Source organism: Schistocerca piceifrons, chromosome 2 (assembly GCF_021461385.2).
Source record: "Schistocerca piceifrons isolate TAMUIC-IGC-003096 chromosome 2, iqSchPice1.1, whole genome shotgun sequence".
Taxonomy (NCBI): domain Eukaryota; kingdom Metazoa; phylum Arthropoda; class Insecta; order Orthoptera; family Acrididae; genus Schistocerca; species Schistocerca piceifrons.
This window is the reverse complement of record NC_060139.1, coordinates 354992038-355017090: the sequence shown is the minus strand read 5'-3', so window position 1 is coordinate 355017090 and position 25053 is coordinate 354992038. Positions and strand designations below refer to the sequence as shown.

Genomic DNA, 25053 nt, shown 5'->3' with positions numbered 1-25053 from the left:
TGTTTCATTTTTTTGTTTTGTATTATTTTATTGCGCTGCTAATTGCATTATGCCTCATGTCAATTTATTATGTTGTATGTGTGCATTTTTTTGTCATTTTATCTTGTATACCTTCAGTTTGTATACGCAGGGAACACGGGGCCATGTCTCAACCCTCCCCCTCCCCTCACTGTATTAAGGGATATTTACTTACTATTATCTTTCCTTTATGAATCAAATAGCACCTAAGCCATGCCGGTCATTCTGCTACCTTGCGTAACAAGGAGCGGCTCTGCGATAAAAACTAATACACCTGTTTGTCTGTGGGAGTGTTTCGCTGCCACCGCAGCGATGGAAAACTATCTGACATAGTCACTGTCGTGTCAGATTGATAGGTTGGACTCAGTAAATTATGGAAACTACTCAGGAATGGGCCCAAGCGCTACGTAATAATTGGCCAAGGGTAAAGGAACGCCTGCTGAGTTAGCCTGAATCACAACTGGTTAGTTCAGCGAGAGACAGATTCGCACTCACAACGGACAGCGAGTAATAGTGACAACTATTTCGTTGGCTCGGTTTTTTCACGCTACTGACAACACACGACATGCTGGTATCCGTGCTGCCGAATCGGTGGATACTTGCAGTCGCCTGTGACTGCAGTTAATTTTTGAAGCCCTCCCATTTTATTACTTACTTACTGCCGAGCCCTCGGATCTATCCTGTCTTTCTTCTTTTGTTGATGAGTATGCAGTGGTACTGTAAATTACTCCAACAATACCGGACCTATCCGTCTTTCCAGCCATTTTTCTCATCGATGTATCGCTCCTCCCTTGTTGCAGTATCCATGTTTAAGCTATTCTCCGACGATCTATTGTGAAGTGAGAATCGTGTCTCTGCTATCTAGCTAAGCGAAGAATCAGTATCCTTCAACAGTAGGCGAAAACCTGAGTCGAAAATTTTTAAAGACGTAACCATGGGCATTACTTGGTTGTTCCCAAGGAGAGCTTTGTCCCTCCCTTAAAGTACATAAAATAGAATCATCGTGTTCGCATTTTCACTTTTCCTTGCTGCTCGTGACTTTTCATGACACTAAACACAAGTACGACGCGTAATTTTCGTCGTAGCAACGATATGATACGTACTTGGAAGAGCCACCACACAGTTTTTAGTGCCGATATAAATTATCTCTCAGCGTAACTCGCTAAACTAAGTACGCCAATACTCGGTCGTGTAAGAGGGAAGTTTTATTCCCCGCGCGTACTACTGTGAAGCAGTGCAGCGCGCTTACACACGTGTGCGTGCGGGCACGAGCTGCCTGATCAGCAGACACGCGTATCACATAACGTCGTAGTAAAGACGGGCGGTGTGTGCAAAGGGCAAGGATATAATCAACGCGAGCTTATGACTCGCGCTTACTGGGAATTCCTCGTTCATGAGGAACAATTGCAAGCCCAAATCCCTAGCACGAAGGAGGTTCAGCGGGTTACCCCGACCTTTCGGCCTAGGAGGACACGCTGATTCCTTCAGTGTAGCGCGCGTGTGGCCCAGAACATCTAAGGGCATCACAGACCTGTTATTGCTCAATCTCGTGCAGCTAGAAGCCGCCCGTCCCTCTAAGAAGAAAAGTACAGCACGAAGGATGTCACGCGACTAGTTAGCAGGCTAAGAACGGCCATGCACCACCACCCACCGAATCAAGAGAGAGCTATCAATCTGTTAATCCTTCCGGTGTCCGGGCCTGGTGAGGTTTCCTGCAGCCACGCGCGTACGTATTGTAACCGGTAAACTTTACTGTTCAGCTACGCTTCATCTCTCAGAATCTTTATCCACAGAATGGGCAGTAAGTCACTCTGAGCTTTAAAATGCTATACATTATTACAATGTTGATCCGCCTTTTCTTGTATTACAGTCATTACATACTGCATTATTTCGCTGCCTTCTTAGAACCCGAGTATTATGCCAGGTGTTGGCACATTTCTTCTCCAACAGTCACGTCAGCGAATCTCGAGTTGTCATAGGAGTAAAGAGCCGAAGTACCTATCTTGTTAAGTTGCTGTTCCCAATTTGCCTGAAGCAATCGGGGTGTAGTAACAAGTTCAGTAATGCTGTTAATTTCTTAATGCCTTGATATCACAACGAATGTGGTCCTTGGTTGTTGCCAATTCTTCTCACGTAACCATCTCTCCGCAAATGAGTGCTATTTCATCCTTTCTGCCATGCTCTGCCTTACTTTTACCTGATGCCGGGAAACATTTTGTTATCCTCGTAAATATGCACTGGTTTGCTTAATCCACGAATTTCGACCACTCAATAACAGCAGTAGCAAATCCTTCTTCAAGTTAGTTACTATTCAGCCCATCTGGCAATTGCAACCTTGTACACCAGAATATCTTTCACGGCCGCTATCATCGGTTTTTCCTCTCATTACCTCTGGTGCTTCTATGATGATGAAGTCCCATCCCGCTTTGGCAACCCATAGCGAAGAATAGCCACATATTGTCAGACATAGTGTATGAACTACACGTTATCGCTTCATGAACACCCGCACAACGTTCCTTACATATTCACAGACACCTCATCCACATGATACGCATACACAGTCATACTCACCCCACCCTGAAAGGGAGAGTATAAACTCTACTACAGGAGATGTATTAAAAGGGTTCAGCTGCACTTGTTTTGTTTGCATTTCTGGAGGTTAAACCCTCTATCTGGTTATCGTTTTTGCATCTACTCACTTTATTTGGAGAGAATTATTCGTTAAATACTTCTCACCGGGAAAACCTGTAACAGTTCGCGCAGAAAACGCTTTTCAATATAGTGCGCAATGTGTTGTCTAGGGTAGCTGCAGCGATCTGAACAGTCACCCCGGAAATAAAAACTCCGTCGATAAGGGCCTACAGAATTTTCTGAAAATTGCTATCACTTACAAAATGTAATTACCGCCATTCTCTACCTGTGTGTAACCTTCTCTGTAAAGGGAACAAGCAGTCATGTACTTTATCGCATGGTTAAGTGCTTCCATCAACACGCTTAAACGTTTATCTGCATCTAGCGGCTAAGAAACCTTCCACCTCAACAGATTGACTCTCACTGATATCGGACCAATATTCTGGGTGAAGACCCATAAATACCTATATATAAAACAAAAACACACACAAATAACACGTAGGCGCTGCTCATCCCCTTTCAGTCACACTTCTTACATAGCCGCGGGCTTATTCCGCTGACTAATTCACTCAGTCAGATTGTGAAATTGTCGTGTCAGTCTTCTACACGTTATCGCTGACTATAGGTACTTGTCAGCAATGCTGACAACCCTCTTTTGGCTACTTGCTATTGTATAAAGACCCGTGACCTCTCACTTACTGGCCAGTTCAGTATTAACAGTGAAGTTGCAACCGCCTCATCGGAACATACTACTCTCCGACTCCATTGAACGGTAAATATTACCCGAACACTATTACGCACTGCTGTGATATATTTTGTCGTCATTACTACATACAGTTGCATAGAGATATTCTCACGCCTTCTCTCTCTTCTGAATGCAGGACGCTACTACACTCTGTCCTTTCATCGACCACTTCGGCGGTGTCACTCATAATCTATTGGATTTGTTGAATAACTACCAGGAGAATATCGACCAGACATTACACCATGAGATGCTATGCTTTATTGATTCTTTTTACTGGAGCTGTCAGTCTCCCACCCTTTAGTAATCATCCGTCATCGTCAGGCATCATGTTTGAACGTTTGAACAACTTGCTATATACCCCCCATCAAGCGGTAATACGTGCCGATATACAACTAACCTCCATTAAGGAAGAACAGCTAGCTTTACAACAACTTATCAATCGCCTATTGGCCTTTGAACTTTTACTTGAACAATCGGGGCAGACTTCCACCTTACGCACTCTGTGGGATTTAAAACAAGCACTGCTAAACACTCAAGAACAACTACGAAGCATCTTCGACACTGCGCCCCTAACTCGGGTTAAGAGAGCCTGGTTCAATGCCGGAGGTGCGATATTCAAAACTATCTTTGGTACCCCCGACCATGCTGACGCTAACCGCTGGGACCAAACCCTTCGCCAAGTAACTTTTACTACTAACCAAAATCGGGACGTACTGGTCCACCAGCAGTTACGCCTCACCCATATTGAAGACAGTTTATTAGCTGCTACTAGGCAAATTCGAGTCGTGGCAATTGACCTTGTACACCGGTACGAAACATTCAGGAATGTTATCCAACGGGACCTTGAGTTTTTACATCATACCATAACTAATGTGACCTACACTTTGGAGATAACAAGAGCGCTACAGATCTTACTATACAACACCCATGCCATTCAGTTACATATTAACACCTTCCATACTATTACTCTGCTAGGACTACAGCATAAGCTTAGCCCTACGTTAATGCCTGCAGAAATGTTCCTGCAAACTCTGGCTAATGTTTCGTTTCACCTGGCAAATGCTTTACCCCGTATGGGAATCTTCGCTACCCCATTATTATGGGGCAGCTACAGTACATCTTGTGCGAACTACTCAAGGACTGTGCGCACTGATTTCTCTACCCATCACGTGCGCCAACTGCGAGTTTGAATGCTACCGATTACACACCTTTCCGGCTACTTGGGTTGCCCTACGAAAGCAAGTGACTTGGCAAACTAATGATATCTTAGCTATTAGCAAAGATCGGCAAAGACATTCTGTCATGCAGCTGACTGACTTCCATTAGTGCCTTCACACTAGTTACTATATGTGTTCAAACTTATCCATTCATACTGGAACTAAGGACTGTGAGGTGGCCTTGTTTTTAGAGGAAACACCCCCACCCCCCCTGTCCTCGTATGTTATCGACCTTGCGTGAGCCTTGGTTTAAACCAGTAGGGGATAGTTTATTATATTTTGTACCTCAAACATCTACAATTGCTTTAATATGCTATGACCATGTTTTCCTGTCTCGGACGTATCGTTTCGCACTAGAAAACAGTGGATTACTGTTCAACATGTCCACCTGTGATTTAATAACACCTACTGTCAAACTGTCAGCACACCTAACACAAGTGAAGAATTTGAGCCTCGGACCCCTTTTACTTTATTTACCTGAGGTGCTCGTGGTACTACCATCACGCGATAATGTACCCAGGCCACCTAACGAGTCCGATGCTCGATTACTTCAGTCAATTGACGAATTACTAGCTCACGAAAAGGGTCAAATCGCCCTGGATCGAGCTGTTGCCCACATAGCTACCTGGCGGACACAGAAACAATTGTATACGGTTACTCTGCCTAGTGCCCTTACTGTTCCAACCCTGACTGTCGCAGGAGCCGTTCTCTGGCGCCTGTATAAGAAAGGATATTCTAAACACATTAAGACAACACAACCAACTGTCCCCGAGGCACAGCCCGAGGCTGAATTTCGACAAGAGTAATGTCAGGCATGGTCTACCATAGTGAAATACACTCTTTAACTGAAATAAAGTTTGTATTGTCTAATTTTCATTTACTATTATTGTTATCGTGTATCAATGTATCTAATCCTGTAAACTATTGGGAAAGATAGCTACTGTTCTAGCATTGTTATCAGGGAGTTGTGTAATTATCTTTTGGGGTCTAATATTTTGGGTAAAGATGCTAGAGATGACCACTGAATGTAGGAAACCTTAGTTTATTTGCTACCGAAGCCCACCCCTGCAAACTTTACTGATACAATGCCTGGGGGAGTGTTTCAGTACCTGCCTACACAATAAGCAGCTGCCACCATGTCCCTCCATCCCGCCGTCCCCACCTAAGGGAACGACGGTGTATTCAACGCTGCGCGGCGCCCTGCGCTGCCTCGCTCCCCGTCAGTGGCACATGGGCCACACTATCACAGCGCCGCGTCTGACCCAAAGATTCTCACTCTGTTTATTTTTCAATGATTGTCTATATTATATGTGGAAGATATACCATCAACAGTTATAACTTTAACTCTATTGTGTTTAACCGACTGCAATCAGTGTCCCAACACACAAGCAAATGCCTTTCATGTTACATTATGAACATGTTTTAACTTTCTATTATCTGTATATGAAGCAATTTTTTAGGTTGTTAGTGATTCAATAAGTCTTCAATTATTATTTTGAAGCTATTGACCATAGAAACTACCTCTCAGTTTGAGGAATTTCAGTGTTTTATCTAATTATTTACTATTTTCATGTTCTGTTTATGTTAACTATGTTTGTCAGTTGAATACTTTCATTTTGTGGAATTAACTAATTTGTTACAATTACTACCTTCATATTTTAGTTTATATTCTGAAACTGATTCCACTATGTAGCAACGAGTTTAACGTTCGCCGACAACACAAACAATTACACATTTCTAGAGGCGCCTGTAACCTTCAAAAGATCAGTGCTGATTCAGTTCGGCCAGCATCTACACTTCTGCTACACCAGTTTAGCGTTGCAAGTATATATCATTAACAGAATCTGTAATACTTCATTCCAATGTTTTTGTAAAACTTAGATTCACCCCACCCCCATTTTTGCAAATATTAGCAGACCCGACCAAGGGAGCAAATTGTTTTCTTTTGTCAACGAGCAACAACTAATTTTCACCATAAAACCTCGCTCCCGCGAAAGGGGAAGGAGATGTACAGGGGCTGACAGATTGAGTACGGGAGTCCTTTATTTTCAATAAGAGAAAAGGGAAATTTTTTTAAAAAATGCCTGAGCTATGGATGGCAATGGACCTTCACAAAGCCGTGCACGGGCCCTGGGTTGGCGACACATCAGATTTTTCCAGTATGTGCCGCTATGCCGCGGCTTATTCACGAGCTCGACGAACAGACAACCTTTCTGCTGACGGGGTGACGCTTAGGGAAGCGTCGCTTGCCTAGGCAGAGCTCCTACAGCAGCTAATCAGAAAAGTCCAGGAGATCACGTGTGAGCGCCCACCGCGCCGAGCTGCGCGGACGAGGAGTGTGGATCGCCCTCTTTTTTACTGACAGGCCCCGGACGAGATGAGACGCATTGGCCGGTTGCCTCCGTGCACTTTTCGAGCCCCGGCTCAATCTGTTTGCTCCTTAGGGCCGCTAAACTCACATAATGTACCCCGACTAGGTCAATCAGTAAATGTTTTGTCAATAAACTGGAGGCAGTTTGCCGACCGGAGTTGAAAAATTAACACTTGTTCTTTTTTAGACCCCATTTCCACCTGAGCCACATCCTGAAATGCACAACTATATGATAACGTCAGGACTTTGTAGTAGGCTGCCAAAAGTGATTGAAAATAAACATTCTGTGAAAAAATTTCTGTCGAGAGACAATGCTCATTTCAGATGGACCATTCTAACCTGTTTGCATCAAGTAAAGAAATATACGTACGGTGTGTCTATGCGTGCACCGGTCTAAGGTAAGAACCTTTGCGGGCATACCTGCCTCTATGACATCCAGGACTTACGGTATGAGTGGCTGTGGAAGGAAAAAAAGAGAAGGGGCACGTCTCTTGAGTGCAGACAAATAATTCTTGAAGATGACGAAGTGAAGGAAAGTGGACTTTACATTTGAAGGTCGACCACTGCATATCACAAAACGTAATCATTAATAGAAAGGACTAAACTAGCACCATGAAGAGCAACACTGCAAAAAAGGTCGATGTGCCTTCCTGGAAGAAACAACGTTAAGGTTGTGATTTCCTGTTTGAAAACAGGTTTAACACACATTGCAGTTATCGGCTTTTACACGAACTGAAAAGCATTTTCATGAAGGTAATGCCCAATTAAGACATTTGCTCATGAAAGACTGCTTTAAAGAATATGAGCATTTCGTTTATGAGGAGCATAAATGCATTTATTACACTGGACTATTTCAGACCCAATACAATTAACTGGTTGGTAGTCGAATAGAAAAATTACTTTTACTCTATGCAGTCGGTTTCATAACGCTATGTATTTTCGATTTCATTTTATTAAAGCAGGTACAGCCATTAAAACCTACGTCCAACACGACGAAAAAAAAAAACAAATAAATTGTAATAACCCACCGTTTGCAACAGATCCGTCTTAGAAAGCACTGAAACTGAGTTATCGTTGAACTGTTTCCGAACGGGTTAAATGAAGTCAGGATCATCAGATAACAGTTCCTAGATTGGGCTTCTGTCGATTCCGAATATGTAGCGCTGACATAGATAATCTGGTAGAATTTATAGAAACTAGAGCCGTTTAGACTGGATGTGTTAAGATATTTTAGAATAGAGCGAGGGAGATGCTCGAAGAATTCAAATGAGAATCTCTAGTAGAGTGCAGACATTGTTCTAGGGGAACATTGGTTGATAGCTGTATTAAAAAATTGTTACTTTTACTACATGTAGTCGATTTCATAACGCTATACATTTTCAGCTTGATTTTATTAAAGCGGATACCTCCACTAAAACTTCGGTGCAACGCGAAGATTTTCGCTCCTTTACTGAAATTGTAATTTATTTATTCATGTACCTTGGCAAAATAAAATAAAATAGCTAACAAATATATTTTAATAATTCACTGTTTGCAATAGGTTACGTTTTAGAAAGCACGGAAAATGATTTATCGGTGAATTGTTTGCGAATGAGGTTCAATTAAGTCAGAATCGGCAAATAACCGATAACCTGGACTGGGTCTCTATCGATTCCGAATATGTGGCGGTCACATAAATAATCTGGTAGAATTTATAGAAACAAGCGACTTTTGACTGGGTGTATTCAGGTTTTTGAGAATAGAGTAAGGGAGATGCTCGGAGAATTTAAATGGGAGTCATTGGTAGGGTGCCGACACTGTTCCATGGGAACATTGTTTGTTAAACTCAGGGAACCGGTGTCTGAGAAAGACTGTGCGGCAATGATATTATGCAGCCTTATGAGGAGGTCATTAACGTTAAGAGCTCGCGTCGACAACGAGGGCATTAGAGACGGAGCACGAGCTTGGATTATGGAAGACAGGAGAAGGAAAGCAGCCGTGCCCTTTTTGAAGGAACCATCCCGGCATTTGCCTTAAGCGATTTAGGAAAATCACGGAAAACCTAAATCAGGATGGCCGGATGCGGGTTTGAACCGTAGTCTTCCCTAATGCGAGACCAGTAAGCTAACACTGCGCTACCCGGCTCGGTTATACGGAGACATATAGTAATTACAGAGGAGCATAGTAATTTTTTCCTTTCTCAGTAGGTGAATATGATAGGATAGGAAATCACATTATACAATACGTTCTATGTATTCGTAGAATTCTTTGCAAGGCTAAAATTAGCTTCCTTATTTATTATTCATTTTATCACCGAATTTCGATGCAAGTTGGCGAGACACTCTTAATTCTTCTTTTATGTCCCTGTTAACTTCTTTTAACGTGAGGTTCCTTCAGTAATTAAACAAACTTACATATTGAAGGCAACGCCTAATGAAAGGAAGTGACATTTTGTGTTAGTTGGCAACCTTCCGAAGAGGATCATCTCGGTTAATATTCGCGTAAACACAGCGTGCAACGTCGTAGTTACGACTGTATGTCCGCTCAAACATAAAACTTTTGAAGAACAGTGTTCTGTAATGCGACTGTTATTTTCAGAACGTGTACCATCGTCAGACATATTGTCTTACGAGCAAGAAGTACAGCAGTAGTTTCACAAACGAGGCGAAAAGTGGTTGCAAAAAGTAACCAATCCCGTAGCAGTATCGACGTCGTCCATGTAATCTCGTATTGGTTCACTTATTCAAACTGACTGTCAGCTTACAGTTGAAAAAATGCTGAAAGATTTCGTGTAAGTAATATCCAACTTCATGCGGCAAAAAACGCTAGAAAATATTGACAAAAGTCTGTTGGGAGCCCTTATCTCATCTTTCTCACACCCCCTGACCTTGTTTCTGTGGGTTTTTGTCTCTTTCGTCCAATGTAAAAAAAAGTTGAGCCTGGCATCGAATGCGACGGCAACGAGAGGTAAAGAAAAAGTACAAAACTAGTCTCGAGATCAAGGAAAAAGTTCTTCGATGTGAGAATAAAAAGAGTCATAAGAAGATGGGGCAAGTGCATAGATGTTGGTGGGTATATGTGGAAAAATAGACATTATATTGATTTAATAAAACATTTTCACTTAACGCAACGTTGTTTTGGTATCAGAATCAGCAACTAAGTATACTGGTAATTTATTAGCTACAGTTTCTATCAGAGTTGCATATAATATTTTTATTAGTGACTAGTTTCGTACATTTTCATTCATTCTGAAACCATTACCTGCAATTTCCAATATTCGACTGTACAAAATAGCCTACATTTGTTTTTACATCAGACCATTATAACAAATGTTATTTGACTTATTACAGTTACCTTGGTGACTGTCACATTTTTGTGTATAAACATATAAAGATGCATATAGAATTTTGTACCAATGTACCAAGGCAACCATAACAGAGTCTACTAATACTTTTTATACTAACCTGACGAAAAACGTAAATTCAAGCATTACAAACGCAGGTAACGCTTTGAGAATGATCAGAAATGTTCTAAACTAGTCACTAAAAAAATTATATGCAAATTCTGATAGATACCTTAATTTTTTGTCTGTTTAACTACTGCACTACTCTCGTATTGCATCTGAGGCACAAGAGAGGTAGCTTTACTTCGCCATGTCCTCTAGTAACGTTCCCCGCCTGAACACAAACGCCTTGTACTAGTAACAATCAAGAGTCATTCCCAATGTTTAATATTCTACCAGTATAACACACATATCTCGCCGTGTAGACGCCTCTCACGTGTATCTTAATTCGTGGACACTTCACAACTTTGGTTTCTACCATATTTCAACAAAATCTCATACTGCATTGTCGACATAACAGCAATTGACAAATCTCCAATGATAAGTTTTGTTTCCACTGAAATCAATGTGATGGTCGCTGAAAAAGTGCCGGATGGGTAACTACAGATGCTCAGTGCCATGGCAGCCATCACTTTGCCGTCATCTAGCGCGTTCGCTCGGCTGCTCCACTTACCTTGCAGATAACCGGACGCTGTTACTAGTCGTCGCCGGCTCCACTCTGCCCCTCGCTCTGGTACCGACTACTGCGTACTCGTGGTCGCTGCTGCCCATCTTCTTTCTTCAGGCCCCTCATTATCATATTCTGAGGCGCCTGTACTGTGTTGCGGGGTAGGAGGGACTAGAGAAACTGCTCCGTATTTGAAGACGTCGGGCTGTGTCTATCTAAAATTTCAAAGATCATCTGCAACTCATCTAACGCTGAGTAGTTTGTATGCTCATCACGTCATACATCCAGCGAAATTGTCTTATGTCGTGTCCAACAAGTGTTCTCGACGTTGTGGTCAACGTCTAGGCATGCTTCTTTCTATCCACTACTAGTTGTAGAGACCGAACAGGAATTTTAGCTGTAGGTGACTCACGAACTTCTGGCTTCTCAGGTAAAGGAATATAAAATGTACGATTTCTTCATGGTCCTGTACCAAGTCACGAATTCGCACGCCTAGCATTTGCTAGCTCTCCACGATGAGTTCGTGCGCACGCTAAGCACAAGAGACCAAGCGCGAGTGACAATTCGTAGCGTGGGGCGCATAGCTCCCCTGAGCTGACAGAAAAAACAACGCACTCCCACGCGCCTGACTTGTATACACTGTGGGTTGGCGTCTACTCCCCCCTCCATCCTCCAGCCCCTCCCCGCTCACCACCCGCTCTTCTCCCCCTCACCCCTCTAGCCGTTCCTTGCTCTCCACCCTACCTCACCCCCCCCCCCTTCCCCCACCTACTGACAAACAAACAGTTATCTATAGTGCTTCCGCCGAGGAGCCCTGACCGCCGTACCCGACCACCTAGAGCCTCTCCAGTAAAAGAAGGTCCGCTGTGTGACGGAACATTCCAGACTCGGTCCGGACGCAAAAGCCAGACACCTATTGCCGCTCCGTAGCGTCCGTACATATATCACCGAAAATGTGTTTCCTTGGAACAAATCGCCGCAAATCTCGTGAATGTACGTGACACATTTTCTCGAAGGAGTCATCACGCGTGCCAGACTCTCTTCGTCCGTGACCTTGGCAGCTGCTTAGGCATGGGGCAGAACGTAACTCGCAACTCTAGTGCAAGGAGTTCATGGCTCGAGCGTACTTGTAGCGGAAAGGAAATGGGACAACGACTTGCAACGGGAACTGCACGTATCTTAAATAGGTTTCAATAAATACGTTATTTCATCATAATATTTTGACTGGTATTTTCTTCCCTCCTCTTAACTGCAAGCAGCGTGTAACAGAAAAAGTCACATTTTTCGCTCATTGAGCTTCTGCCTAAAGGCAGTTCTTTTGTTTACTATAACCATACTCAAATTATGAAGTTATTTCACGACTATTTGCAGAACATTCTTTGAGATGTGATGTACGAATAACACTTCGCATTCCTGTGGCGTCGAACGAAACCCACAGGATTACAAGCATCGATTTTAGTCACTATATGCAATAAAAAGTAATATGAGTAAACATTTGTTTTGTGTAATGCAGCTTCCATCTCTTCTATCTCTTACCAGATAAAAAAATCTGGACATCCGAATTTAAATTTCCAGAAACCGGTTAACAAGAAGGCTTGGATTGTTCCAGCGAAAGGACAAGGCTTACTTCCTTCCCCATCCTTGCCCTACATGCTGTGCTTCATCTTTAATGACCTTGTCGCCGACGAAACATTTAAGCCTAATCTATACAAAACTGGGGCGCCAAGTTTGCATACAGAATGATGAAGTGAGTAATTATTAGTTGGTAAGTTCACGAAATTTAATTTCTCTTTGACACTTGATGACAGAAATTTTATTCAACGAAATCGTCGAATTATTTTATGAATGAATTTAATTCTGTTATCCTTACTGTCCGTTGTAGTGAAAAATTCAGTTTTTTTTTTTCTTTTGTAATGTAAAGATACACATTGTGCAGTGTTCTGGCATTAACAGAAGTTTGAGTAAAAATATAATATGCCTCTTCTGCTCATTGTAAAACATTTTCTTTGGAGCTGTTCCATCGTAGAACGTTAAACAACAGGTATATTTGGACAGCGCTTTCTATTCACAGAAACTGACTTCTGGGTGAACGCAATGAAACCGGTTCATATGGCGTGTGAAAAAAATAGGAAAATTTGTCAAAGACCTTATAATTATTTATGTGATGTAATTATTTACGCTTACTTACCAATACGTCACCACATAGTCAGAACCGCTGGTTATAATTTGTGCGATGACTATCATGGAAGCGACAGAAAACAACAGGCATAGCCCGCCAGCAGAACGGAAGTACTGGGACACCGTTTGCCATTGAAACTTTTCGCCCATCATTTTTTCACTATTGTCTTGTTCCGCTGGATCTTTGTGGATTTTCCCAGTTTCATCCATAATCAGGCTCTGCAAAAATAAAAAGAATTATATTTTTTATTTTATCCATATTTTGCAGCTTAAAACGTGACTGTATTCAAAACACTGGGTTTATGAATTAAACAACGCCTTCAGTCACAACTTTTTCGTGTTTTATTAACTACACGATGCATTTCGGACCCTGTGGGTCCATCGTCAGGTGTAATTTGTTTGAATGCAGGTTTTATCTCTTCTCCTGAATGAGGTGAAATGCATATTCCTGTCACGAAAAAGTTTAATGTTGGGTTATGAATTTCGTAAGTCGAACGCGGATAATATGTGCAAAATAGTAGAAAATGATCAGTATAAACTTACTACACCTTCCAAGGAAAGCATTTTTAACGTTTTAGTACCGGCAAGCATTCTTTTTTCCGTCTCTTTAGTACATGTCACTTCATTCGAAATGTACATTTGCACACACATGTTTATAAACACTTCACAGATGTTTTTGTACATGGCGTTGCCAAAGATGAATTTATTCGTAGTGCTAAAGATATAACTATTAAAAAATTGACATATGTAAGAAATAACTTTAGAATAGGTCTTCAAAATTATTGAACTAACTATGGCCTGCGAAATCTGCTTGTTCATTTAACATAATTCTGTTTTTTTTTTATTTTGTGGAGGTATAATTCCAGTTGTTCTAACAGACTTAGGGTTTTACGATTGGCTTTGTTGTGTAGTATTACCAAATGGTTTTCTAGACTGTTGATGACATGTTTCATTTCCAACATATGTTGTGCAATGACTGATTTTCCGAAATTCATGAGCTTGAAAGCATTTACATGTTCTTGAAAACGGGTCTTGAAGTTTCTGCCTGTTTTCCCCACATAGTATGCAGGACAACTGGGGCATGATACTTTGTATACTCCGCTGTTGTTGTATGTTTGTGTATTTGATTTTACGTAATGGATGAGTAGGTTTCCTAACTTATTATTGGTTGAGAATGCAACTGTTGCATTTGTAGTTAATAAAACACGAAAAAGTTGTGACTGAAGGCGTAGTTTAATTCATACCTCCAGTGAACCTTGATAACCAGTGGCCAGGTTAATTGCCATAGGCAGAGCATTATTTAGCTGTAACACAGAGAGCAGCAATTGTGTGTGCAAGAAGCAACGAGAAATCTAAACTAGCACTGAGTCCTTGTTTTATTAAATCAACGTACAGACATATTTGCGAAATGCGGTGCTTCCTTCATAGGATGACTTTTAGTGCGACTGAAAGCAATAACCCATTTCGTTTTAGCGTTACGCTCCACGTTACACACGAGACATTAACCGTTCTGTGCTATAAGTGCGGATCGGTAGATATTTGGAATATATGTTTCGTCTGCAATCCTTAAGTAATGAGTTATATTCCATTGAACCTCACCGAAAGCTGCCAGGTGTTAGCTTTGACACACTGTAAGACTGATTTATTGTCCCCAGAGCTTCCATTAATCTATTTATTTGTTTTTGCATTTGTTTCAGCTGAGACGATTAGGGTGCCCTCTTTCATCTAACCAGACATCGTTATCGCGTCAGAATTAAAATTTGTAATGATAATAACAATAATAATAATAATGATATTAATAACAGTAATAATGGAGATATGTATAGTATTAAATACGTGAAGAAGAAGTTGACTGGTCAGAGGAAAATCAGGAAATAATAGGATAAGGTCATCAGATGAAGGGAAGAAACCGGAAACAGTAATGTATCAGAAAAGTCCTGACAGTTACAGTGCGACAGAGATATTGACCTCCTAGAGGACAGGAAGATAACAGCCGGTAAGTGTTGAGAAGGAAGCTACGACGACAATGAAAGCTTCTTGAATGCAGAGTAGTTTTGGATATTATGCAGGTTACATGGTAATTTGTTCCACAATCGCATGGTTGAAATGGAGAAGGGGATGGAGAAAGATTTAGTATTATGCAAAGGAACAGGCGATGCCGGACGTATCCGTTCTGGTACTACAGTTACGGAATGATGATAGAGATTTTACACAAGAGGAGAAGTACTGAGGACGCCAGTGATCAAAAAACTGACGAGGTAAACAAAGGGTGTGAAACTCACGCCGCTTACCCGGTGGCATGCAACGCAACTGAGTATAGTAAGGACTGATGTGATCAAACAGTCGAATCTTGAGCACGTATCTTACACAAGAGTGCATAGCTTGCGCGAGTCGTCCGGTATTTCCACTATTTACAACATGATAAAATACAGGTTTGGAAGGAATAATGACTGGACTGATTCGAAGGGGGAATATTTTTCTAAATTTCCGGACTTAATGTAGGCAGGACAAGGATTTCCTGCGAATTTTTAGAATCATTGGGAGAATTGGTAAGCTTACTACTATTCAAATTGGGCTGTGGAATTTAAGAGAGTGGAGACTTCCTAACAGACTTTCGAAAAAATATCATCCACACAATCACGAAGAGAGCATAGGCATACAACTGCGTGAACTATTGCTCAAACATGTTACGAGCTCATGCATCTATGTTACGGACAAGAAGGATATACAGAAGACTGGAAAAGAAAATGGAGGAACCGTTGAATGAAGATCAGTTTGGCTTTCGGAAAGTTACAAGCACCAGAAAGGCAGGTTTAATGTTGCACTTCATAATGGAAGCAAGACTCAAGAAAAATCAAAACATGCTGTCGACTTAGAAATGACATTAGACCAGTACAAAATATTCGAAATTCAGCGTATAAAAGGAGTAAGCTGTATGGAAATACGGGTAATATACAACATGGACAAGATCAAGAGGAACCGATAAGAATGGAAGATCAAGAACGAAGAGTTTGGATTAAAAAGGGGTTAAGACAGAAATGCAGTCTTTCGCTACTACTGCTCAATCTGTGTATCGAAGAAGCAGCTACGGATATAAAGGAAAGGTTCAAGAGTGGATTATAATTCATTGTGAAAGAATGTCAACGACGCGATTCGCTGATGACATTGCTATCCTTAGTGAAAGTGAAGAAGTATTACGCGACCCATTGAATGGATTCAACAATCTAATGATTATGGAATACGAAAAGTAAAGGAAGGACAAGGTTGGCGATAAATTTGACATCAAAAATGGTGACAACAAAGTAGACGAGGTTAAAGAATTCCTTTAGCTTGAAAGCAAAATAACACGAGACGGACAAGGTAAGTGGGACATAAATGTCAGAATAGCGCAAGCGAAGAGGGCATTCCTGACCAAATAGGTCTGCTAGTATCAAACATAGGGCTTAATTTAAGGAAGAAATTTCTGAAAAAGTACATTTGGATCAAACAGTTGTGTGGTAGTGTATCATGGCTGTTGAAAAACCGGTAAAGAAAGGAATCAAAATGTTTGAGATGTGGTGCTACAGAAGGATGTTGAGAATTAGATAGATTGATAAGATAAAGAATGCGGATCTTTCCAGCTGATTCGGCGAGTAAGAAACCTTGGGAAAACACTGACAAGAAGAAGGAACTGAATGATAGGACTTTGTTAAAACAACAGGGTAGAGCTTCCATGATACTAGAGAGAGCTGTAAAGTGTAAAAGCTGTAGGGGAAGACAGAAATTAAAATGTAGCAAACAAATAGTTGAGGAAGGAGCAAATGCTACTTTGAAATAAATAGACTGGCACAAGGCAAGAATTCGTAGCCAGACCAAACCAGCAGGAACACTAGTTTAGAGAAACGGCATTTGAAGCTGATTGCAGAATGACTTTACCGGCGCCAACCTACATTTTGCTTAATGACCAGGAAGATTAGAGAAATTAGGGCTCTTACGTAGGCATATAGGCAACAGTTTTTCTCTCGTTATGTTCACGAATGGAACAGGAAAAAGTTACTAAAATAGAGGTGGTATAAGGTACCCGCCATCTTGCACCGTACAGTGGTTTGAGGAGTATCATGTTGATGAAGATGTAGACCCAAACATAACAGTATTGGATGAACTGTTTGACGAAAATGTCCGTTGATCAGTTTTCGGCGTGGTGTGATTCCTTGAAGTTTAGTTTAGGACTAAGGTTTTGTGCACGTCGTGATACTGGCATTTACGAGAAATTTTCATAGGGCTGGGGCTACTAGGTATCGCCTGCACACAAGTGAGAGTTATAAGAGCGAAGTATAGATGAAACATTGTGGATATACAGCGGTAAAAGCAATGAACAAAGTGCGAAACCGCGAGGGATTCCGTAAAATACACTTTTCCTAGGCACAGATGAATCCTTGACGTCTGTTTTTGAGTCAGTTGTCGAACCACAGTACTGCACTGTTCAAGAAATTCAACTGTTCCATTTTAATAAGTAATATATCGAAATCAACAGTATTAAAATCTTACTAGGATCAGCGTTAAAATGTCCATAACTTGCTTGATGTCGTCAATCACTTTGATTAAAGTAGTTTCTATGGCATGGTGTTTTCGGAACACTGATTGATATTGAACATTGATGATATAAGTTTTAAGGTAATCCGTCAACTGATAATGAACAGTGTATCCGTAGCTTAAGATACTGCGGATAATATGCTGGTCAGCTTATAGTCGTCTGATAACTTCGATTTATCATTCTTGGGTATTGGCTAAATTAATCTTTGCTTCCACTCAGTACGATATGTATCACAAACAAGAGTGAGACTACCTACAGTCTCAGAAGAGAATGTTACGGTTTCTTTCCGTAGTGTGCGTGTAGAAACATGTTTTAAGAAAAAGGCGTTTGTCGAGATGGTGCTGTGTCGTGTTTCATATTTATCGCAGCTTGAGAACTGGCTGCCGTTAAGTGGAAAACGTTTAATTCGCCTGCAGCAAACAGTGTCAGATTTTGCCTTCCTCTGTCGAAGCAGAGCAGTTTTTTTCTTTTTTCTTGTGGCTTGCAGGATTCGACACGCTACATACAGTGGAGCGAGTATGCCCGATGTCGTTACATGTGTTCTGATTCGCTTTGTTCTGCAACTTCTTACATACTTCATGTAATTCAAGAGTCGGGTTTTACTTGAATATTTTATGAGCAGAATCTCGTTTATTCGCTATCTAGTGTAGTTCTGCAGTTAGGAATGGACCAGAATTCTCTTTACCTTGCCAGATCGTTTAGAGGCATGTTTGTTATATACTGCAATACGTTTGCGACTAAATTCTTCTTACTTTACAGAATAATGTCTCCACAGCGCAAAGGCTTGAGTAACTGGAAAGAAGCACAGGTGTCTCCTGACAATAAGGAAGATAAAAGAAAAGAGGCACAAAATTACAAGCCAATATTTTAATATCAGTTTGCTACAGAAGTCTCGAAAATATTCTCAGTTCGAATACAGTTAAGTTTCCCTAAGACGGAAAAGTTTCTGTCCACAAACCAGCGCGGACTTAGAAAGCACAGCTGGTGTGAAACTCAGCTTGTCCTTTTCACGCACGATATCCTGAGAACCACTGATGAAGGACAACACGCAGATTTCGTACAGTATTTCTAGACCGTCCGAAAGTTTGTGACACGGTGCCCCATTGCAGGCTTTTACGACAGGTACTACCTTATGTAACAGGTTCCCAGATATGTGATCAGTTCCAAGAGTTCTTAAGTAACATAACACAAAAAGTTGTCCTCGACGTAGTCGCGGGTATCGCCTGGAGTGCCCCAGGGAAGTGTGATAGGACCTCTCTTATTCTCTATATACATAATGATATGACGGACAGACTGGGCAGCAATCTGTGGCTGGTTGCCTATGGCACTCAGGTGTACGGGAAGGTGTCGTCGTTGAGTTTAGGAGGATGCAAGACGACATGCACAAAATTTCTAGTTGAGCTGATAAATGGTAGCTTGCTCTAAATGTAGAAAATTTTTTTCTAATGCATATGAGTAAATAACAATCCTATAATGTTCGAATACGCATTAGCAGTGTGCTCCTTGATACAGTCACGTCGATTAAACAGGCGTAGCGTTGCGAAGTGATACGAAAGAGAATTAGCACGTAGGGACGGTAGGAGGGAAGGCGAATTGTCGACTTCAGTTTATTGGGATAATTTTAGGAAAGTGTTGTTCATCTGTGAAGGAGACCACATATTAGGCTCTAATGCGATCTATTCTTGAGTACTGCTCGAGTGTTTGGGATCCTTACCCGGTCTAATTAAAGGAAGACGTCTAAACAATTCAGAGGCGGGTTGCTCGATTTTGTACCGGTAGATTCGATCAACACGTGAGTATTACACAGATGCTTCGTGAACTCAAATGGGAATCCCTGGATGGAAGACGACACTCTTTCCGCAAGGCACTATTGGGGAAATTTAGAGAACCGGCATTTAAGGCTGACTGCAGACTCGTTTTTCCCTCGCTCAGTTTGCGAGTGGAAGAGGAAAGGAAATGCTCAGCAGTGGTATAAGGTACCCTCCGCCATGCACCATTCTGTGGTTTGCGGAGCATGTATGTAGATGCAGTATGTAGATGTAGAACGTCAGCTCATTGCTGATATCCTAGTATGGACTATCTGAACTGTTATTTTGTAGGGCACCACGGTTAACCATTGTACGTTTTTGAAGGTTATTTGGACAGATTTTTCTGTTGTGGTGCACACTGAGTACATTAAGAGCATCACATCATGAGTAGAACAGCCTATGGTAGAAATCTGACTGGCGAGGATTACTTTAACTGTCCTCTTCATTGCGTTTCTATCTATAAGAATCTGGCTGTGTGGCGTGTGCCAGTGCAGAGGCATTGAAGTGAAACAATTAGAGTGGAATAGTGTCCTTAAATTCTCTGCGGAGCGAGATTTTAATTACTGGCATGTATCTGTGTCTCCCATAATAATTTCATGCTCGAACTGCGACGTTAGCGAGGACAAGGCTGGCTGGAAGGTTGGTGAAGCACCTGTTCTGGGTGACTTCGATTGATCATTCTTGGCTATTGACGTATGCTAAGTTATCCTGGGAATGTAAAATCAGTATGTGGACAGAGAAGACGGCAACTAACACGTTCCTATCCTTACCACACACTCTACGGCCGGTGATGCTGCGTGTTTGTGGGTATAGCTGCATGTCTATTATCACCTACGAATGCTCCTTGCTTTCTTTTCCTGTCCATTTATCAAACTTACATATATATTTAAATAATCTGTATTCAGTATTTGACCTAATTAAACTTTTACATACTATGAGTTTACGACAATGCTGAACAATATACCATTGCTGGAACCTTTTCAACCTGACGGGGCCAACAGCACTTGCAATATTTTGTGCTTTGGACTCGTTACAGGAAAATTAATGGACAGTTTTTTTAACATCCTGAAAATCTCGTTTTCAGTTCAGAATATTTATAACGCGGGATAAGTGTCACACATGAGAAGCAGGTCAAAGCGAGCGAAGTGTGAAAATTGGGCTGGTGGTTAGCATTTGGAAGTACGGCGCAGATAACTATCTGACAGCCCTGATTTTAGTTTTCTGTAGTTTCCCCAAATCACTTCACTAAATATGTGGAAAATTTCTTTTAAAAAATGTCGTTGTCGATTACCCACTCATTCCTGTGAAACAGAGCGACGTATTAAAAATGAAGTTACACTGTTTCAACACGAATACTAAGCTGTGGAAACCTACCTAATGCTGCAGTAATTTCGAAAAAGTTATGTTCCTTAACGTAATAGCACACTAAATTCGCCTTGTTAAACACACATTGCAACCCTTGAAAGAGAAAGGCTTCAAATACTATTCACTTAACGACACTGACATAGATCATCCTCTCTAGACAATAAGCCGTATATTGGATTGTGTCGTTTCTGTGCGACACGATGTTGATGCTACTCACCACTTCCGAAAGCGTTGATATCTGCCTCTGCAGGACATTCACGTTGGCCCTTTGAGATCCGATGCGTATTGATCGTCTTAATTTACTCTGTTCGTCCTGTGAAAAGAGGTAAATATTACTTACAGTAAGTTACGTAACGGTAAACCGGGTTCCAGACTTTTTGGTAGAAGCTTATAAAGTCTCACCTGCATTGATTTTCTCCTGCTTATTGATCGCTTGATGCCGAAATCTTCAGTCTCGGTCTCTTCTTCCGCACTAGACACCAGTTTGGAAAAGCTGACACCGCTCCGAAGAATATCCTCGAAAGTTCCCTGGCACTCTACGTTCCCCTGCACCGCAAAGGTTCATTTGTAACGCGATATACTCAATGAGCTGCAGCCATTCGAGTATCAAAAGAGATCAACGCACCTTGTTTAGTATCATAATACTGTCGGCACCCTGGAGGTATTGGAGTTGATGTGTGACCAAAATTCTTGTCTTTCCACTCAGATAGGAGTTAATGCATTCGTCGAAAAGATGTTTGCCGACGTGGGTGTCAACAGCAGACAAGGGGTCGTCCAGCAGGTACACGTCCGCCTCTCTATACACAGCCCTGTAAAAATGATGTGGCACAGTGGGGTTGTTCAACATTTTGATCGCTCTCCTGAAGAGAAGAAATTTATTTAAAACTCTATCACTTTTTTTCACACCATCTGTCTATTCTTGACGTCATTTCCCAGTGTGACAGGAATTCGCTAGATAGCATGCTACAGAAGTATCCTGTATTCGTGAAAATTACTAGAAGCTGTTTTTCTGATTATAAATTTTAGAAATACGACAACAATTATTATTTTCAGTAACTGTCGTCTTACTCTATTCAAAATCCAGTCCGGAGAATTTCTTCTAACTCCGTACATTCCCTGTGGTTACAGCGGAATCTCTGAAAATAACCTGTGCTATCGTAACATAAACGTTAAAAATTGAGAAGAAGGAAATCTACAGTTTACGTTAGCTACATTCATTCCTTTATACTTTTACAACAATTAGTTGCAAATTGCTTATTTTTTGTTGATTACATAAGTTCACGAGAAGTTTATTTTACCATATGTGCCATTATTACGGATTTTTAGATGGAGCAACGTCCATAAATAATCTTGGAACGTAATTTCTTTTATGTACTATGCTGTTAACAGAAATCACACATTCACTTTCTATAGAAATCTCGTGTTACTTTTGACAGTTGTAAAATGGCAGACGATTCCAATGATGCTTTATGTTCACAATTAAATTACATCTTAGGTAGACATGGAGTAGAAATATGTCTATAGTTCAGCGCATGTTGTCAACACTAAGCTGAAATTGTCACGTGATCTCAGGACGACGTTGTTTTTTTAAGACCAATTCACATTGGCCCTCATTTCACGTCAAGTCGAAATATTTCACAATGCATTTCAAATGGCGGTATCCACATAGGCCATAAACGGATCGTAACGTCACAGCACAGCACGTCGAAGTTTCTCGGAAAGAAGAGTTTTACAGTATCGTCGTCCACTAAAAACGTTAACCTATTTTCTCCGGCCTCACTCATGCTATAGCAGTAGATATTGTGCTTCTGTTTCTTCATGTTATTATCATGCTTTGTTTTCGTGGCAAATTGCGAATGTTCCATCACGACTTGGGTAATTTTTTTCATTCGGAGTCAGACTTATCAAAGCGAAATATGTTTAAGTTTTACAGTAACAGAACAGAGTTGATGCCCACAATGTACATAAAAAAGATCGTCAGTTAACGAGGAATTTTCCATTAAATAAGGTTTTATGTGAAAAAGTGAGCTTCACTGAAGGAGAAAATACAGTTGTTTATGACGTTATTAGTTACATAAGAACAAACTTAATGGCTCCATGTATTCCATTGTAGCTATTGTCCGCCGTGATAGCTGAGTGGTGTAAAAAAGAAAAAAAAGAAACGTGGTCAGCGTGATGGATTGCCGTCCTACGGGTCCGGGTTCGATACTCGGCTGGGTCTGTGATTTTTTTCCGCTCAGGAACTGGGTATTGTGTTTTCTTCATCATCATTTCATCCTCATCCGGCGCGCAAGTCGCCCAATGTGGCGTCGAATGTAATGAATGTAATAAGACTTGCACCAAGGCGGCCGGACCTGCCCCCTAAGGGGCCTCCCAGCCAATGACGCCAAACGCTCATTTTATTTCATTATAGCTTCTGTTTGAGGACACATTATGAAGTTTGTTTTGGCCATTAATAAACGTTGTCGTTGATAGTTCCTCAGTTCCGTTACTATACTCTGACTTGTTGTTTCAATAATGATGATTCATGACCACACTTTCTACATTTGGTAGAGGGCTAAGCGAATTGACGTGACGGAAAGTGGAGATACACTCCGACGTGACGGTTCCATTACGTAATGCACGTTCGTTTTGCTTTTCAAAGCTAAGAGCCCACTTCATTCCAGGTATCAAGTGCAAATTAGTATGGTGTCTACAAAACGCCTATACCAAATCCACAGCACCTCCTACGGCAATCTGTATTAGCGATATAATGACATCTAAAATTTATAGGACGCATAACGGGCGAATATGGACCATCCTGAGATTATTTGATCGCGGTGGCAATGTATGTTGACCACACAAAATCAATTCCGTGCATCTAAATCAGTGGTCTCTATTCAACCTGAATGTGGAAGTTTGGTTTCTGAGTATAGAATTGCTGCATGTCTGCAGTTTCATGTGCTTTGCATCGTCCGCCATATTCTAGTTTGTCAAACAAATTTCCGTCGGTCTATAGGTGACAAAGAATTGCAGATTGATTTTTTATTTTGAATTTTATGTCAACGTGTGATGTAATAGGCTGATATGGTAGCAGAATTGAAATGTATTTCCTTTTCGTATTCTAGTGACATTTCCTAGCAGTCATGTTGCAGTTTGGCAAGAAGCGAAATATGAACATCTAGGGCTGGTACGATCAGACAGCTGAAGTTCAACATCCGTGTAGTACAGAGATCACTGATCTAAATGCTCAATCGAAATCAAATATATGTAGGCAGACAGAGATATTATTTGACAGAGATATTGTGCCATGGAATTGTCATGACGCCAAAAACTTAAAGCCTCCATCCGCCATCAAACATCAAAGCTAAGCCCCGAAACATTACATTCAGGTGTTATTATTGTTAGAAGTTGTGAAAGCTCTTTGATCAAAAATGCCAGGTTGCGTCGTTTGTACATGTCGCATTCGTTCCGATCTTTGTCTAAAGCCCTTTTTTTGAAAGTGTTTCGTTAAAATGAATAAAATACAGATTTCCCAAAAGAAAACAAATGAATATCGACTGAATAAAGTAACAGCTGCTGCGGTAGTATGCTTCATTGGCTGAGACATTAGAAAGCTTTTAACCCATACACATTGCTTTCTTAATCACAGATTTTCTGGACTTCAAACGTTCGGAACATATAATCTACTAAAACTTGTCCGCTTTCCTTTTATGTAGTTCACTTTAAGTTAGTTCACTTTAAGTCGTTAGATGTTGTTTCTGCTTATTCAAAGTCTGTATCTGATTTGCACCTTTCCCTTTGCTTACCTGCAAATCAGTTTTAGAACAGTTGACTCTAAATTTGTCACACACTGAACATGTGTCAGTTCTGAGGCACACAAAATATACGTTGTAGTTAGTCACAAAAAGCAGTCGATACTGTTCGTATGATGCAGCGTTTGACGGATTTGTCTCTAAATATAACATGTGTAACATCCAAATATTAGTTTGATCTGGTATATATAAAAAGTTTGCTATCATGAATGCTATAATGTGCTGATGCATTTTAAATACGGCTTCTCTATTAAGTTTATTTGGTCTACTGTAATGTATATATATTGTAATAAATAATTTCGGTGTCAGATGGAATATTATGAGCTCTGTAGAAAAACATTAGCTTTGTTAGGGTTGAACCTCT

The 25053-nt window shown here is 41.0% G+C and overlaps 1 protein-coding gene across 2 annotated transcripts in view; it reads right to left on the bottom strand.

Annotated features, from left to right (window-relative positions):
• The window catches only part of LOC124776302 (ATP-binding cassette sub-family C member 4-like), a 380895-nt gene that overhangs the window by 151766 nt on the left and 204076 nt on the right, over nucleotides 1-25053 (bottom strand). For both annotated transcript variants that reach the window (XM_047251227.1, XM_047251228.1), the window contains exons 13-16: nucleotides 21521-21704; nucleotides 21298-21441; nucleotides 21113-21208; nucleotides 13160-13368 (exon numbers count right to left, since the gene is read on the bottom strand). In XM_047251227.1, the coding sequence (XP_047107183.1) occupies nucleotides 13160-13368; nucleotides 21113-21208; nucleotides 21298-21441; nucleotides 21521-21704 (633 nt within the window). The remainder of the gene's footprint in view (nucleotides 1-13159; nucleotides 13369-21112; nucleotides 21209-21297; nucleotides 21442-21520; nucleotides 21705-25053) is intronic.